The 14,637-nt window shown below is 43.7% G+C and overlaps 1 protein-coding gene across 2 annotated transcripts in view; it reads right to left on the bottom strand.

Annotated features, from left to right (window-relative positions):
* Positions 1-4,521: 4,521 nt before the first annotated feature.
* WDR7 (WD repeat domain 7) overlaps positions 4,522-14,637 on the bottom strand; it is a 371,332-nt gene continuing 361,216 nt past the window's right edge. For both annotated transcript variants that reach the window (XM_047697076.1, XM_047697077.1), the window contains 2 exons: positions 13,262-13,366; positions 4,522-7,328 (listed from right to left, as the gene is read on the bottom strand). In XM_047697076.1, the coding sequence (XP_047553032.1) occupies positions 7,125-7,328; positions 13,262-13,366 (309 nt within the window). In that variant the 3' untranslated portion in view covers positions 4,522-7,124. The remainder of the gene's footprint in view (positions 7,329-13,261; positions 13,367-14,637) is intronic.

Consider the following 14,637-nt stretch of genomic DNA (forward strand, 5'->3'; position numbering starts at 1 on the left):
TCCTGACTGAAGTCAGCCTTCAGTTTCTCCAGGCGGAGCAGCAGTACCTTGTCCCTGGTCCTTGCCACGCTGTTTCATCCTGGTCAATACACTCTCCCTAGTCTCCCTGTATCTTCTCTCTCCCTTTGATGCAGCTCCTTGGAATCCAGCCCCAGGATCCGCCCAGTTCCTGCAGGTCTGCCTCGGCGCCGTCCTACAAGCGCCTCTGGGATTTTAACTGGCCCGGCATTGCCACACGGCCGGCGTGTTTTGTTTTGCAAGGGAACGGCCTCTGCACCATCAAGCAAAGGGGAAGCACTTGCTTAAAAGAGAAGGAAGGGGCCACTTAAGCAGGTCTGGGAGGGTTTCCCAGTCTTTGAAGATTTGAGGTTGTTCAAGTGCCTAGACCCAGATAGAGAGCCCCACCCATCTCAGGGCTCTGACCCTGTACCAGAGGCAGAAGGGGTGGCAGACCTTTGGAGGCCAAGGCTTCGGCCTCCCCTGGAACTGCCCCGCAGAACAAGTCCTGGGCCTGAGCCCCAGCTCACACCTGGCTGTAGGAGATGAAGCTCTTGAGATCCTGCCCAGGAGTCTCTCGGCTCTCATGCTCAGCCTTTAATTGGTGATTAATCACACTCAGCTTTTGTCTTTTTCCCCTGTGCCCGGCATAGACCTCCAAGTCCACTGTCTTTATGATTCCTAGTCCCCCTTACTTCCCAAATGCCTGCCACGCTGCACCACGCCAATAAGCACATCCGCTTCTGTGAGCAAGCTGTCCCAGTTCATCGTCGAGGACGTCTCCACAGTTGCATTCCATGATCACCTCCAGCTGCCGATAGGCTCCTCCTTGGTAATGGCTCCATGAGGGACCCAGCTCCCAAATTCCGTGTTTGTTTTTCGAGATCCTGTTTTCCTGGACTGCTCCTGGTCCCAGCTATCCTGGGTTGGGTTCTAGGAGGCAGATCGACCGTGTGATGGGGATCTGCATTCGGGAAGTGTGTGGAGCCGTGTTCTCAGCACTGATGCGGGAGTGAGGGAAGCTGACCTGCTGTGAGTGCGGTGTGGGCTTCAGCCCATCCTCAGGCGAGGGCTGGAGCCGCATGGCGCCCCAAAGTTGTTACGAGGCAGAGCTAAGGGGCTGGGCCCAGACCCATCACCCGAGATGCGAGATGTGATCACCCCCAGGAGGGTGAGCATGACCTTGGAAGCCCTGGGGTTGGGACCTGGAGCTGGGGAGGGGCAGCTGAGCAGCGCCTGTGGCAGGTATCCAACACACGTGCTCCCAGCAGACTAGGACACAGGAGAAGCAGCAGGCGTAACTTTTTAAAACAATTTTTTTTTTTTAAATAGAAAATGAGACCCGGAGAACTGGTAAATGTCCGAGAAGTCTCTTATTCAGGTTTTTATGGACATCTTTTTTTTTAAGTTTTGCCTCCTAGCTCTCAAATGTCCTCTGGCGGAGAAGTTCCGTTTTCTGTAGGTTCAGTATCACTACCAGGGATGCCTACCAGTGCCTGGCAGGTTGTATGTTTGAAGCAATTTATATCCATTCAGATTACAGAACAAATTGGACTTCCATAAATTCCTACCTTTACACAGCCCTTCCGTCCCCTTAATTTTTATTTACTTCTCAAGGTTCAGCCCAAGTTCTTCCTCTCTGACTTGATTCTACCCAATGAGCACGAATCACTTCTCATGTTCTTGTTGCTCTGCGATTTCTCTTTCCAGCATTTTCCATCAGTATGGTCGCCCTTTGCTAGTGGGGAGCTCATCAGCAAGGAGACCAGAACGTAGAACATATGCTTGCCATATACTAAGATTCAGAAATCCTTGTGAACTGAATAAAAATGTTTCTTTGCAGTGTCTTTCAATTATTCGTGAATTTTCACTAAAGCCTGAAGTGCCACTGGGTGGGTCAAGTTTTAGACCATACATTTCACATTGGGGTAGAGAGAAGTGCTAAGGCATTTTGATACCAGTCAGGACAAGGTGTTGGCAATAGAACCTACACATTCAATTTCCTGTGCTTCGGGGGATCCCATGAAACCTACTCTATGACACTTTGTGCAGAGTCTTGTTCAATCTTCACGGATGCATATTTTGAAGATACTCCTATAAGTAATCTAAAATCATCCCTGATGCTAATGCGAGTCTAAAATCTAATAGGAACTATTTCCTTTTTGAGGGATCAGTCCTAACTTCAATCATGATCATTAGGCGGCCCCATCCGTCTGCATTCTTTTGGCATTTCTCAGCATCCACCAGTTTTGGTGAGACAACAGTCACACACAGCAACACAGTGAAAAGCCTCGTGAACACAGGGAGAACCACAGAGACTCCCCCTTGGGTAAATGTCCAGATCTCTTACTGGAGTCTAGGTAGAGATGAAAACACAAAACAAAAATCCAAAGTGTTTTCCAAAGACTGCAAATAATTTACAATCTTGTTTATCCACGATCGATAAGGACTTCTAAACATCTACTAAAAATGATGAGCTCACATGCATTGCATGCATGCTTTGTGCCACTCCTAACAAGCATTTTATAGGCATCATCTCATGGATCTAACAAATGCAACACATATTTACTTGATGCCCACATTAAATGGGGCATATGCTAGATTCTTACCTTTGTCTAGATTACAGAATATGAGGGGCTCCTGTTTTGCTGTGTCTTCCTTTGGAAACAAATACAATTTGAAATCTCCAGGCAGATCCACCTTCTCAGAATAAAGTGGAATTTTTTAATGAGAAAGAGGGCATATAAATTAAGGCTATATTTTCACTGTTATTTTAATACTCACACAATTAGCCTATGTTTACAGCACGCCTGATGTGGCCCATCCATGAAAAAACAGGGTTAGATACTTAGAGTACTCAGGATTCCTTTGTCCTGAGGTTGGCTGGAAGGTATGGGCACCATTTGACTTCGTTTTCTTATCTGTAGGAAAGAAAAGAATCTATATCTGTTTGAGGGAAGTATCTGTCCCCAGAATGAATGGCTCTAATCTTGCTGGTTAGAGTGGAGTGAATTGCTTACCTTTTTCCTAGAGATGCATCAGCCTCTCATTCAGGCACTAATTAGAATATTTTATGAGTAATTTGCTTAAAAGGACTTGGGGAACTAGGAACAATTCAAGTTCAGTAGGTACAGGAACTCCTTTGTTATGCAAATGAATGAATAAGTATGAAGGCGGGTCTGAGACTTCTGAGAGCATCCTGGCAGGATCAACATGAATCGAAAAACAAGATTCTGAGATGGGAGCACAAAACGAAGGAACTGCTCAAAAACCAGTTTCTGTCTTAAAAAAAAAAATGTACAGAAACAAGAAGTCTAAGCATCCTTTTAGGGATTCTCTTTTTATATATAGTGCTGCCTCTAGAAATGTAAGGTTTGATTAAGGAGGGATGATAAACTCCAAGCACACATTGTGAGCCTGGTTCATTTAAGCAATTACAAGCACACACCTCTCTGCAGTCTTTTTTAGTTTGTAAACAGCAGAAAGAACTGAGCATCTAATTTTTTGAAATTCTTCTGGCTTTTCTTTTTGACCTTTGGTATTTGTATGTATTGACGATCTCTAAACCATTGTGCAAAAACACCTTGAAGTGTCAAGCTTTAAAAATGAGTCTTCTTTTCTCTTTCTCCCGTGCAGCTTGGATTATCTTGGCCTTGTCAAAATACATTCTCTAGTTAGAGGTTGGAAATATTTCCCTCCTGGCTCCAAAGTATTGATTTTCTTCAGCACTCAGCTCTGTCAGTCAGCTGAAGGGGTGAAAGGTGAAAGTTCACCCAGCACTGCTTGGCTTTACCTTCCTATTAATGTCATGCCCTTTCCACATTTGATCAGTTTATGTGATCACCCATCATATAGGACTGGTACTGCCCTGATTCTCCCTATAAGGACGCACTGAAGTCACCAGGAGACGTTAAAGCACTTCGCGGGATGGACACCGGGCATCTGAATAGGGCCGGAGATGGGGAAGAAAACGACAGTTACGTGACGACAGGCTCAGGTGAAGCTGTTCTATAGTCTTATGGGAAAATTAAAGATGGACATTCACAACTTACACACATAATCCTCCATGAGCAACGATGACCTATTCTGTTAGTCTTCACTTTTCCTGAAAACTAATTGCACCCATTACCTCAGGGATTCAAATGCAACTCCAAACTGGGTCTTAAATGAGTTTAATGATCTTCGTCCAGCCCCCCTGACTCCGGGGCGGCCAACCCATGTCATGAAATCTGGCGAGAAAGAACTGGGTACAAGGAAGTCTCTTTAGGAGCAACGCAAGGTGGAGAGAGAGCAACATGCGTGCAATTCCCTTGCCCAAACCACAGAGGGTGCTGTTGAGTTTCCGGTAGGCGTCGTTTCCCTCACACTTCAGAAACGTCTTCCTGCTCCACCGTCCTTTGCCTTTCCTGAAGCGAGCTCTCCAGGGAAATGAATAATTACACAGAAATAGAAGGCTTCACTTGGTACCAGAGGAGGCGGGAGGGGGCCGGTGAAGGGGGAGAAAGCATATGGATTTCAACCGAGAGTGTTTAAGAAGAGTGAACAATGTTTTTAATGAGAAAAACAATCTTCAGTACAATTCAGTTTTATTTAACACACATATGTACACAGGGACATTCAGCACATATAGAATCTATTCAGTGGAAATGTCTTGAGAGGCAGACATTTTAATTCATTCGCTGTACACAGTGAGTTCAATCATTACATTTTCATACAGGTGTCACGTCATGTCATCTTTTGCTTGTAAATTACCAATGAAGCTGCATATGTCTCTACATTTACAAGGGTAGGTCCAGATACGGTGCCAACAAAATCAATATGACACTAAAAGCATACACTGGGATGACAATACGAAGTTTGCCTCAGTGCTGAGACATCTAAGCTGTGATGATGAAGTCTGGGGCTGTAGTTAGCAAAACAGCCAAGGTCTCCTTCTGTGTTACCAAGAACGCAAATACCCCTCTAGCAGTTAGTCCAACCACCAGATACCACCCACCCGACTTACAGAATAGTACTACTCTACTGGCCAGTGATTTGGGCTGTCTGTGCAGACAGAATGTGGGACAGGCTGGCCTCTGCCCACTGCCCAGATGTTTTGCCCCCTGGGCCCCCACGGCTTTGTTCCGGACCCCTGCGGTGTGCTCCCTTGTGTGTCTGTGGTGGCCTGCCTACTGTCTCATGTCTCTGTTTTAAACAAGTCTCTAAGGTGTACTTTTGCTTCATCATTCCAAAACAACTTTGTAGTCTAGAATAAATTAATCCCTATTTAAGTTCATAAAGTTAAACATGTGCTGGGTATCGAGAAGACTCGGGAGCCCACTGGAAAAACCAAGCGCGCCTTTTGTTTACCTCAGGTTTTTCTACCTATATTAAACACAACGGCATGTGCACCAAACAAATACATCGACACTGGATAGTTCTTTGTTTCTTCCTTGGAAACTACACATGTAATCTTTATAAATACAATGTACATGCATGCGGCATAAATTCACTTTTAAAAGAACACCCAAAGTCTAAAACCAAGAAACAGTACAGGTTTGTCATACTTCAGATCAATAGGAAAGAAACGTCCTAGTGGTCTTAAGTTCTTAACATGTTCCTTAAAAATCTGTTTCAATAAAATGACAGATGGATTTGTTCCTGGACTGTGATCTTATTTATTTATTTATTTTTGTATATTACATAAACTGTGACAATCTACGCTTTTCCAATTAAATGCTCCCATTATTTTGGTTCCTCTGTAAACTTCCTATTTTCTCTGAATTTTACAAATTATTTTCTGTTTTTGCATTTAATAAACCGCTGTGCCTAGCCAATCAATCAACAACTATCCAAACAAAGAAATGACCAAAGCCCTAACTATGTACACATCAAGATTTCTTAGGAGCAATTCATACAACTACAAATACAAATCTTATGGATTTTTTCCCCATTACTATGGGTAAGAACCAGCATAATTTGACATACAGAAAGCAACCTAGTTAAAGCTTACTTCGAAGTGTGATGGACACTCACTGCAATGTTTGCTCAAATAACTCGAGAGCCCTCACATTTTCTATATTCTCCTGAATGCTTGCGCCACGGTTACTAATTTTCTAGGATACTTGTGTAAAAGAAATGTTGTTTTTGTTTTCCTTTAATTGATTGGTTCGAAGGCTGAATTGTAACTATTCTGTGATCACTGACATATGTCATACGCATGGGGACTGCAGGGTCTGTAAGGTTTCTGAAGAGAAGGGGTGAGGTCTCTCTTAAAAGGACCTGTAGCAACAGACACGGGAGTCTTATTTAGTATATGCTATGCTTCCAAACTCCGTTCTTCATTATAAAAGTCCACTTAATAGATTAGTTACAGTGAGTGGATAATTATATTAACTAGATCATAAACAGTGATGATTTTTTATTTTAAACTACTAAATAGGATATTAAGCAGGATATGAGCATTTTAGAAGGCTAGGTGTCTGGGGAACTATTTTCTGTATTGAGGAAAGATTTTTTTGGTGTATTTTCTCATTCATCTCCGATCCGTTAGGTGTTAATAAAGAAGTAGTGGCTAAACCCTAGGAAACTGGAGGGAGTCGTTTCCTAGCAGTCATCGGGGGGAAAACCGGCCATGTAAACATGGAATGTTTTTGGTAAACAAGAATATATTTTAGGAGAGCCAAAGGAAAATGATTTCGCTAATTAGGACTGCCCCATTACCTCACAACCCAACGGCAAAACCACCAGGTTCAAGCGGCAGCTCAGAGGTGGGGTTGAGCTCCGAGCAAATGCTGATCTGGGCTGGGAACGCGATCACAGTGTTTTACTGAGCTGGAGGCTTCTGGTGCGCCCAGTGATGGGAGGGCTCCTAGGGACCGCAGACACCCCACCTCCACCCCTGTCCCTGCCTGGGAAAACGACCTAGCGTCGGCAGAAGGGCCACACCCTGCAGGGCGGCATGCACATGCCTCTGAATCACGGGTGACACGAGCTGGCATCTGCCCCTGAGGGCCATGCAGGAGTGACCCGGCCCCGGCCGCGCCCCCAGGTGGCACTGGTGCGGGCAGGCACCGAAGAAGGACAGAGGACTCTCGGCTGGGAGAAAGGATGGAACTCGGAGGTGGCCAGGGCAGCCAGCACCCGCGTTAGACCATGAAGCGGTGCTCCTTCCCGTCGTGCGCCATGAGGATGACATTGCGGTTGGAAGTCCAGATGAGCCGGGCCAGTCTGAGGGCGTTGTGGGAGCCGGGAGAGGCCGGCTGCACAGGGGGCACCTGGTAGGTCTTAATGCAGCGCAGCTGGGGGGCCGAGTTCAGCATGCCGATGCTCCCCAGCAGCGAGGTGTTCATCTGGAGGGACACAGGGACACGAAAGCACACGGGTCACTTACAGAACCCTCTCCTGGTCACCCTCTCAGCCACGGTGCTGATTCGCATTCATCTGAGAGTCTGTTCTCAGCCCCAACGGGGCGCCTCTCAGTGTGTCTGAAACTGCGCTGGGGCTGTTACAGTAAATGCATAAATCCAGGGAAATCTGACTTCGTGGGTAGAAGCCGACAGCGGGAGAGGCCATCAATCTTTAAGAAGGGGCTAAATTATAGATGTTAACAAAACAGCTCGGTCAGACAATCTCTGGCAATTGCGAGCACTTCCCAGGGCAGCCCTTTCTGTTCCTTCCCATCAGGGCTCCCCGCACCCCCTGAAGGACGAGTCCGCCCACACACCTTTGCGGACTCCCAGGTCGCTCTGTGAAACAAAGCAAAGTGGGCTCTGTCCCGGAATCCAAGCGCAAGACGTGGTGACCCTCTCTCCCAAGTGCCTGTACCCACACCTTCCCTCCTCACCTGCCTTCTTCACAGAATTCAGGCTCTGGAAAGTTCTAGTTCAATCTGAGGGGAAACCTAGAGTCAACTGCACCTCAGCACCGGGTCTGTGGCTCGCCTTTTGCTGCCATGCTGAAGGGAGAACACTCCAACTTTACTGGCAATACCTTTTTATCAGTTGATTTCTGCTTTTTGGTGGCTTTTTGGGATTTGGTTTGAATCTTGTTTTCTTAATCTGTTCACAGTAGTAAAAAATAACATGGAAATTATGGCTTGTGAACAACTATGCGTTCGGTCCAAGTGCTAAATACTGAAAGGCAGTTCATCTCAGTGAACCGTTACCCGAGCAACGGGCTCTGAAGAATCCTGTAGATTTGAAATATCAGTTAACGTTTTCTCAATATATGTTTTTTTTGGGGTCATTGAAAATCCCATAGAAAACATACTGAAAATCAGAAAAGGGGTTTCAAAAATAGTATTTTTCTCTGCACTACTTTTCATTTCCAATTCTTCTAGCCAGTATAACCCCCATCTAAATGCATACGATTCTAGGGTTTTGTGTAAGGCACAGATTATGATTCGATGTATACACAGGGGTGACACATGAAGCCCTGGCAAATCCTAGGACATGGACGATGCGTTACTGCTGATCTCACGCTCTGCATTTGGATCAGTGCAAAATACAAGCCATTCTTTTCTCTGGCCCTTCTCAGCAGCGCAATGGTGTCAGAGGGCGTAAATCATGGCATCTCTAGCAGGACGTGTGCAGGCTCCACTGACATTTTCACAATTTAAATCATCTTGAGTAATAACCCTTTTAAGATGACTAATGTTACTGATTTTCCTGCATTAATAATAGTGCCGAACACAACACAGAGGTGAAAAAAAATCACTAGTGTACGAGGTCACATTTTAAAACCAAATGTATGGTTTTCATTAACTCTTTCTGTTAAAGTCAACATTTAAAACTAGAAAGTGTCTTTCTGTCATCCTCCAGAAACTTCTTTCCTTGCCTCCTTCCCCCGCTCTTTGCAAAAACTCATTAAAAGAAAAAAAATCAATGTCTTGTTGCTTTCTGAAGGTTCCCGAATAGTTTAAATAGAAATAATGGTGGTGAGCTCGATTTGATAGTCCTTCCTTGCACAAAAAGTAACAGTACATAATAATTTAGTCCTCCAACAGAACAGATCCAAATGATCCAGAAAATTGGTGGTTGAAATTAACTGGCATCAACAGGCACACTGTGTTTAATAAAAAAACAAAAACAAAAACCCACAAAAACCTCATTTCTCAGTTGATAAAAAACTACAAACTATTTTTCATTCTTTATGGATTTTCTATGAAAATATGTATGAAGCTTGAGTTCTGCTGGTGGCTCCAAATGCTAAGGGTATCCAACGTGCTCAGCCACTTCCTTATTTTTAGTTCTTTCCTGCAGAATTTAGCCACATACCAGAAATGTGTTGAGGGCCAATGGGCAACAGGGAGACGGTACCTTATTGGAATGCCACAAATGGAAAAACTTGAACAACAAGTCCACCATTCCATCTGGGTTCTTCTTAAAAGCTGAGCCAGCCCATGAATGACTGATAAATCATTTGATTGACAAACGCCTTCAGAAGGGTCACACAGCCTTCCCGCCTCAGAACGGGGCGACGTGAAGTTCTGTGTGGTACGGCACTGTTACAGATGCGCACAGCTGGAATGATGGAGACTCTGAGGTCAACGAGAATGTGTTGCTCCTCAGATCATGCTTTCCCTAGGACCTCCTCAGAGTGGAGATGATCTATAGTAGTAACAGTGAGTATTCGTTTTTCCAAAAAGCTCAGCCACTGAACGTTCATTACAACAACGAACCATGCTGATACTCGGTATTAATGTTTTCTTGACCAGTGACCGTCGCACAAACTATGTGAAAGGGGAATCTGAGCCTCGAATGAATAAAAACTACCTGGAATTAGAGTAGTTGGTAACCTTAAGGTTTTTTTCTTGATTACAAAGATAATAAATACTCATTGTGGAACATTTGACTAATAAAGAGAAGTATAAAAGAGAAAGCAAAAGTCCCCTGAAATATTACTTCCCAAAGACAATCACTAACATTGTGGTAAACTTCTTTCCTAGACCTCCAAGTATGTGTACATACAAGGAAAGGTGGGTTTCAGGAATTTTATGTAAAACAGGCTCATATCAGAAGGGAGTCTCACAATCTGCCTCTTTTACTGAACAAAATGTTGAGAACCATCTTTTCAGGTTACTGGCCATAGATTTACAGAATCCTTTTTCAAGGGCTGAACAGGATTCTGTTTTACAATGGAATACATAACCATAAGGGAAACCAATATCCATCTAATTTACTTCTGGCATTTCTGAGAGAAGACACTCACTCCTTGGAGGGTAGTGGTGAAATTTAGGGAGGAGGCATTATGGTTATACTTGGTTTTGTTACTCAACTCCCCTTGTTCAAATACCAGTGGAGGCCCTGATGTGAAATATTCAACTTAAAGGGATCTGTTGTCAGAGTATCAAAGGGTTTGGAAGACTGCCTGATGACATCATTCCAGAGCTGAGTTTGTAAATAACTAGAAGGCAACTTTGGTTTTTCCCTTCCCTTTAAAAATAATGCTTCACAAAACCAGTTCTGTGAAGATTTTTTTCCCGAACACATAGAAACACATACGTAATTCATCAAAACAGGAAGTGTTTTAATGCAATTCTCAGTGTAAGTAATGCAGCACACAAACCTTTTACTAAGTCTCACTTGAGTAATTATCCAACCAATATTTCTCATTAACACTCATTTCTCAGCAAAGATTTTAATAGCTCATAGCTTTTGTAAGGTCCTGTATTAATAAGACTTCATTAAGTTTTCAAAATATATTACAGTACATTTACTGGAATAATATAAAAGTATTATCATACATCATTAGAACTAAACAATATGTATCTAAATAAATCAGCAAAGCCCATTTTGGGAAAGCAGTAGGAGATCCAACAATGCTTTCTAGACTCTCTTTAATCCAAATCAACCCCCACCCCCGGAAGAGGGTTTAATGTATTTTCTTGATAAAGCAGAAATGTTTCAGAGCCTTCTGCTGAAATTTCAAGACCAAAAGGGTACAATTTGAGAAATGGGCTGCATTTTACATCCTGCCATTGAGTTTGGAGGCTAAGACCTGGGTGTTGCTTGAGCTGCCCCCTGGCTCCACGCACTGCCCACCTACACGTGCAGAGAGCAGGAGGGGACCCCCGGGAGTGGAGCAGCGTGTGCACCAAGGAAGGAAGCGTGCTGTGGCTCCACTGTGCGGGCATGACCACGCTCACAGATGCGCAGGTTCAAGTGCGCTTGACAAAGGCCAGGGGCAGCAGCCTGAGCCTGAAGAATGGAACTGGAAGAGGAGAAGTATCTCGAAAAGCTACCATCTATCTAATGAATGATCTCGAGCTCTAAGCTGAGAGGGGATGCTAACCCTAATTCCCTCAATGCACAAGGGAGGAACTTTAGTAAAAACAGAAAAAAATTCAAGGAAGGGACGAACATATCCAAACAGAACCCTGAACACCTAGATAAGGAGAAAAAGGTTTACCATACAGAAAATCAGGAAGATGTTGGAAACAGTTTCAAATCTGGCTAAGTTAGGAGGTACTCTTTATAAAATGAATTTTTTTCAGGGCGCCTGGGTGGCTCAGTGGGTTAAGCCGCTGCCTTCGGCTCAGGTCATGATCTCAGGGTCCTGGGATGGAGTCCCGCATCGGGCTCTCTGCTCAGCAGGGAGCCTGCTTCCCCCTCTCTCTATGCCTACTTGTGATCTCTGTCTGTCAAATAAACAAATAAAATCTTTTAAAAAAAATGAAATTTTTTCTTCTGAGAAAGTCAAATTGGACAAAACCAAAAAGATCTGTTCTTGTTTATTCCACAGAAGAAATCGCGGATCAACCCAAGCTCCTTGAAAGCAGGGACCTGCGTCTTGCTGACTCCATATCTCTAAAGCAGGGGCCAGCACCCAGTGCTTCAACGTCATTGAATAAATGCGGAATGAATGTGGACTTTCTATGCAGTCCTCTTGGATTCCACAACAGTGGGGAATAGCAGAAAATTTCTATCAAAGTACAGCTGGTTTAGAGAGACCACAGTATAGAAAGACAGTTGGCGGGGAAACCCTTTAAAGAAGCATTGTTGCAAGGGTCCAGTGCACGGACGCCAAACGGGCTGGCGGTGGACGGCAGCAGCACAAAGGTGGCCCCCTGGGAAAAATGGGGACCGGGGAGCTCTCTAAGCAAAAGGGTTTAATATGAGCCAATTAAGATGCTGGAGATATATTCTGGGAGAAAAGATAATGATAAAATAAACTGGAAAACTAAATTAGATGAAGAGCAGGAAAAGTCTGTGACAGATTTGGAAGTTGTCATGCTTTAATAGCATGTTGTTAATTAAGCAATTTATTGTATCTGTTTTACATTTTATTAGGTATTGATTTTTTAAAAACCATCATCAAGTTGTGCTGAATGAAGTCTTATTTAAACTTTCTTTTTTTTTTTTTTTTTGAGCTTTCAAGGCAATAAACCGAGTCTCACAGAACATACTTGCATCCTAGGAAAGTAAAGATAACAACCAAATTTTAAATTGGCTTTTCATGAGGGAGGGAGTTGATAATGTTTAATTTTTTTTTTTTTATAACTCTCAGGAGGAAGATAATTAGAAAAATGGGATGGAGGTTAATCACTGAGGATGAAACAAGTTCTACTGTAAAAATTAGGTGCTCAAAGTTAACACGCATTTTAATTGGAATTAAACACAGGCATTCTCATGAACTGCCACTCAATCATACTCAGGTTTTTAAAAATGTTTTGATAGTTTAGGAATGAAGAGCCCTATGTGGGAAATTCAGAATGCAAACAGAAATGAAATTCCATAAGCAGGATATGGAGATAACCCCGTGCTGCCTTACCCCCGTGCCCCCCACCCTCTGGAGTTGTCCATATCCTTGCACAGGGCCTCCCTGGCCCGTGCCTTTCTGGCCAGGCCCTCAGGCACGCTGTGCCCTTGCTTACTCCTGGAAGGCTGCTCCCTTTCCCTAGATCTGCCCCATCTTTACCATCTGGCCCTTCTTCAGTCTTATCCTGTCTCAGTTCAGATGTCACTTCCTCTGTGAATGGGTCCCACAACCTTATTCTCAGGCTCCCCTCTGTGTTCTAATTGCTTGTCTACTTCCATGTGTCTCCCTCAAACTCAAGCTCTGCGAGAGTGGAGCCCACTCTCTCCAGATGGCTAACTGTATTCTCAGCAAACCCTGCATGCTAGCATGTGGCACAGAATCAGTCAGCAATAAACTCGTGACGCTTGCTGGGAGAGAAGGGGAGGGCAAGAGGAAGGGCTGGTGGGCAGACCTAACAGGAAGCCTCTCTTGGCAAAAGCAAATCATGCAATACACTTCAAGATCCTGTGGCACCTACCCTTACCTGCCAGAAAGAAATGTGGCTGTCCGTATTTGAGTAGGTGGCAAGATATCGTCCATCAGGAGCAAAGGCCACGGCTGTGATTGGTCCCTTGTGTCCATGGATTGTCTAAAATAAAATGCACTCATTAGCGGTCTGCCGTCCACAGAACTACTGCACATACACGCGCAAACGCACACACATGGGCAAACGCATTCAGTGTTGAACGAGTTATGTCATGGAGATCAGATACCGTCATGTTGTTGATTTATAAAATCAGATTAGAAAAATAGGGAAAGCAACCAAATTTCTCTCGCTGATATATCCAAGGGCTTTATTTAATTTTGTTCTGAAGAATCGGCCTGTATCCTAGTTGGGAGAACAGGATGAATCCAAAGGAAAAGCGTGTATTAATGGGTGAACCGATGTGTTAATTCAGGTGTCCATTAGAGGGAAGAATTTTACAATTAATTAGGAAGGGGAACAAGTGAGGACCAAATCAGTGTAGGAACCTCATCTGCAGTGAAAACCAACCAAAGCTGGATCCTAAGAGCCCTGTTCTGAAAGGAGTTAAAAACTACAATTTCAACCCTTAATAATTATACATTTTTCATGTTTTATGCTTCATTTCCCACCAATAACACTGTATTTAAATGCATAAGGCTGCCATTAGTAAACACACGCACACGTACCTGGTGGGGGTTTGAGCACATATATAAATCAAATACTATTAAAAACAAGTTAACAGGGATAATTTTGAGCCTCTGCCAAATAGCTATTATTGATTTAACCATGAATTGACAAAAGGGAATTGTATTTTAGACTAGGTCTATGATACAAGGTCTTTGCTAGTAAAAAATTACACTCAAGTTTCATGATACTAAATTATCAAAAATACTGGCATACTAAGCAAATTAGCATAATATTATATTAAAGTCCTTTCAGTCAACGACTAAAGGTCATACCTCTACCACGTTAACCAATATTCACTCTACTTCCAAGCTGTGGGTTAGTCTCCTCCCTTTGTCTGAAAGGAATGGAGAAATACGTTCTCTCAAACTAAGACAAAACCAGGAAGGTTTATTTCCATCTGCTATTTTTTGATGAACAATTGTGAACCCTGAGTCCTGGCGGGAACATCAGGCTCATTAGGTGACTCAGCCCCATACATACTGTAAATGTCAGTAAGAATAGTCTCCTAATTCACAATGAGTGATTAAAATGAGGTAGGGAGGGAGAAGAGAGGGATGGGGATACAGCCTGTTCCTCAGTTGTTCTTTGGATCTTGTTCTTTCCTGTTATTAGACAGGGCACTGTGGGATCCAAAATAATGCCTGTTTTCCACACTCAGAGAAAACATGTTCTACTGGTAACACGCTGGGCTTTGGGCTGGCAGAGAA

Source organism: Lutra lutra, chromosome 12 (assembly GCF_902655055.1).
Source record: "Lutra lutra chromosome 12, mLutLut1.2, whole genome shotgun sequence".
Taxonomy (NCBI): domain Eukaryota; kingdom Metazoa; phylum Chordata; class Mammalia; order Carnivora; family Mustelidae; genus Lutra; species Lutra lutra.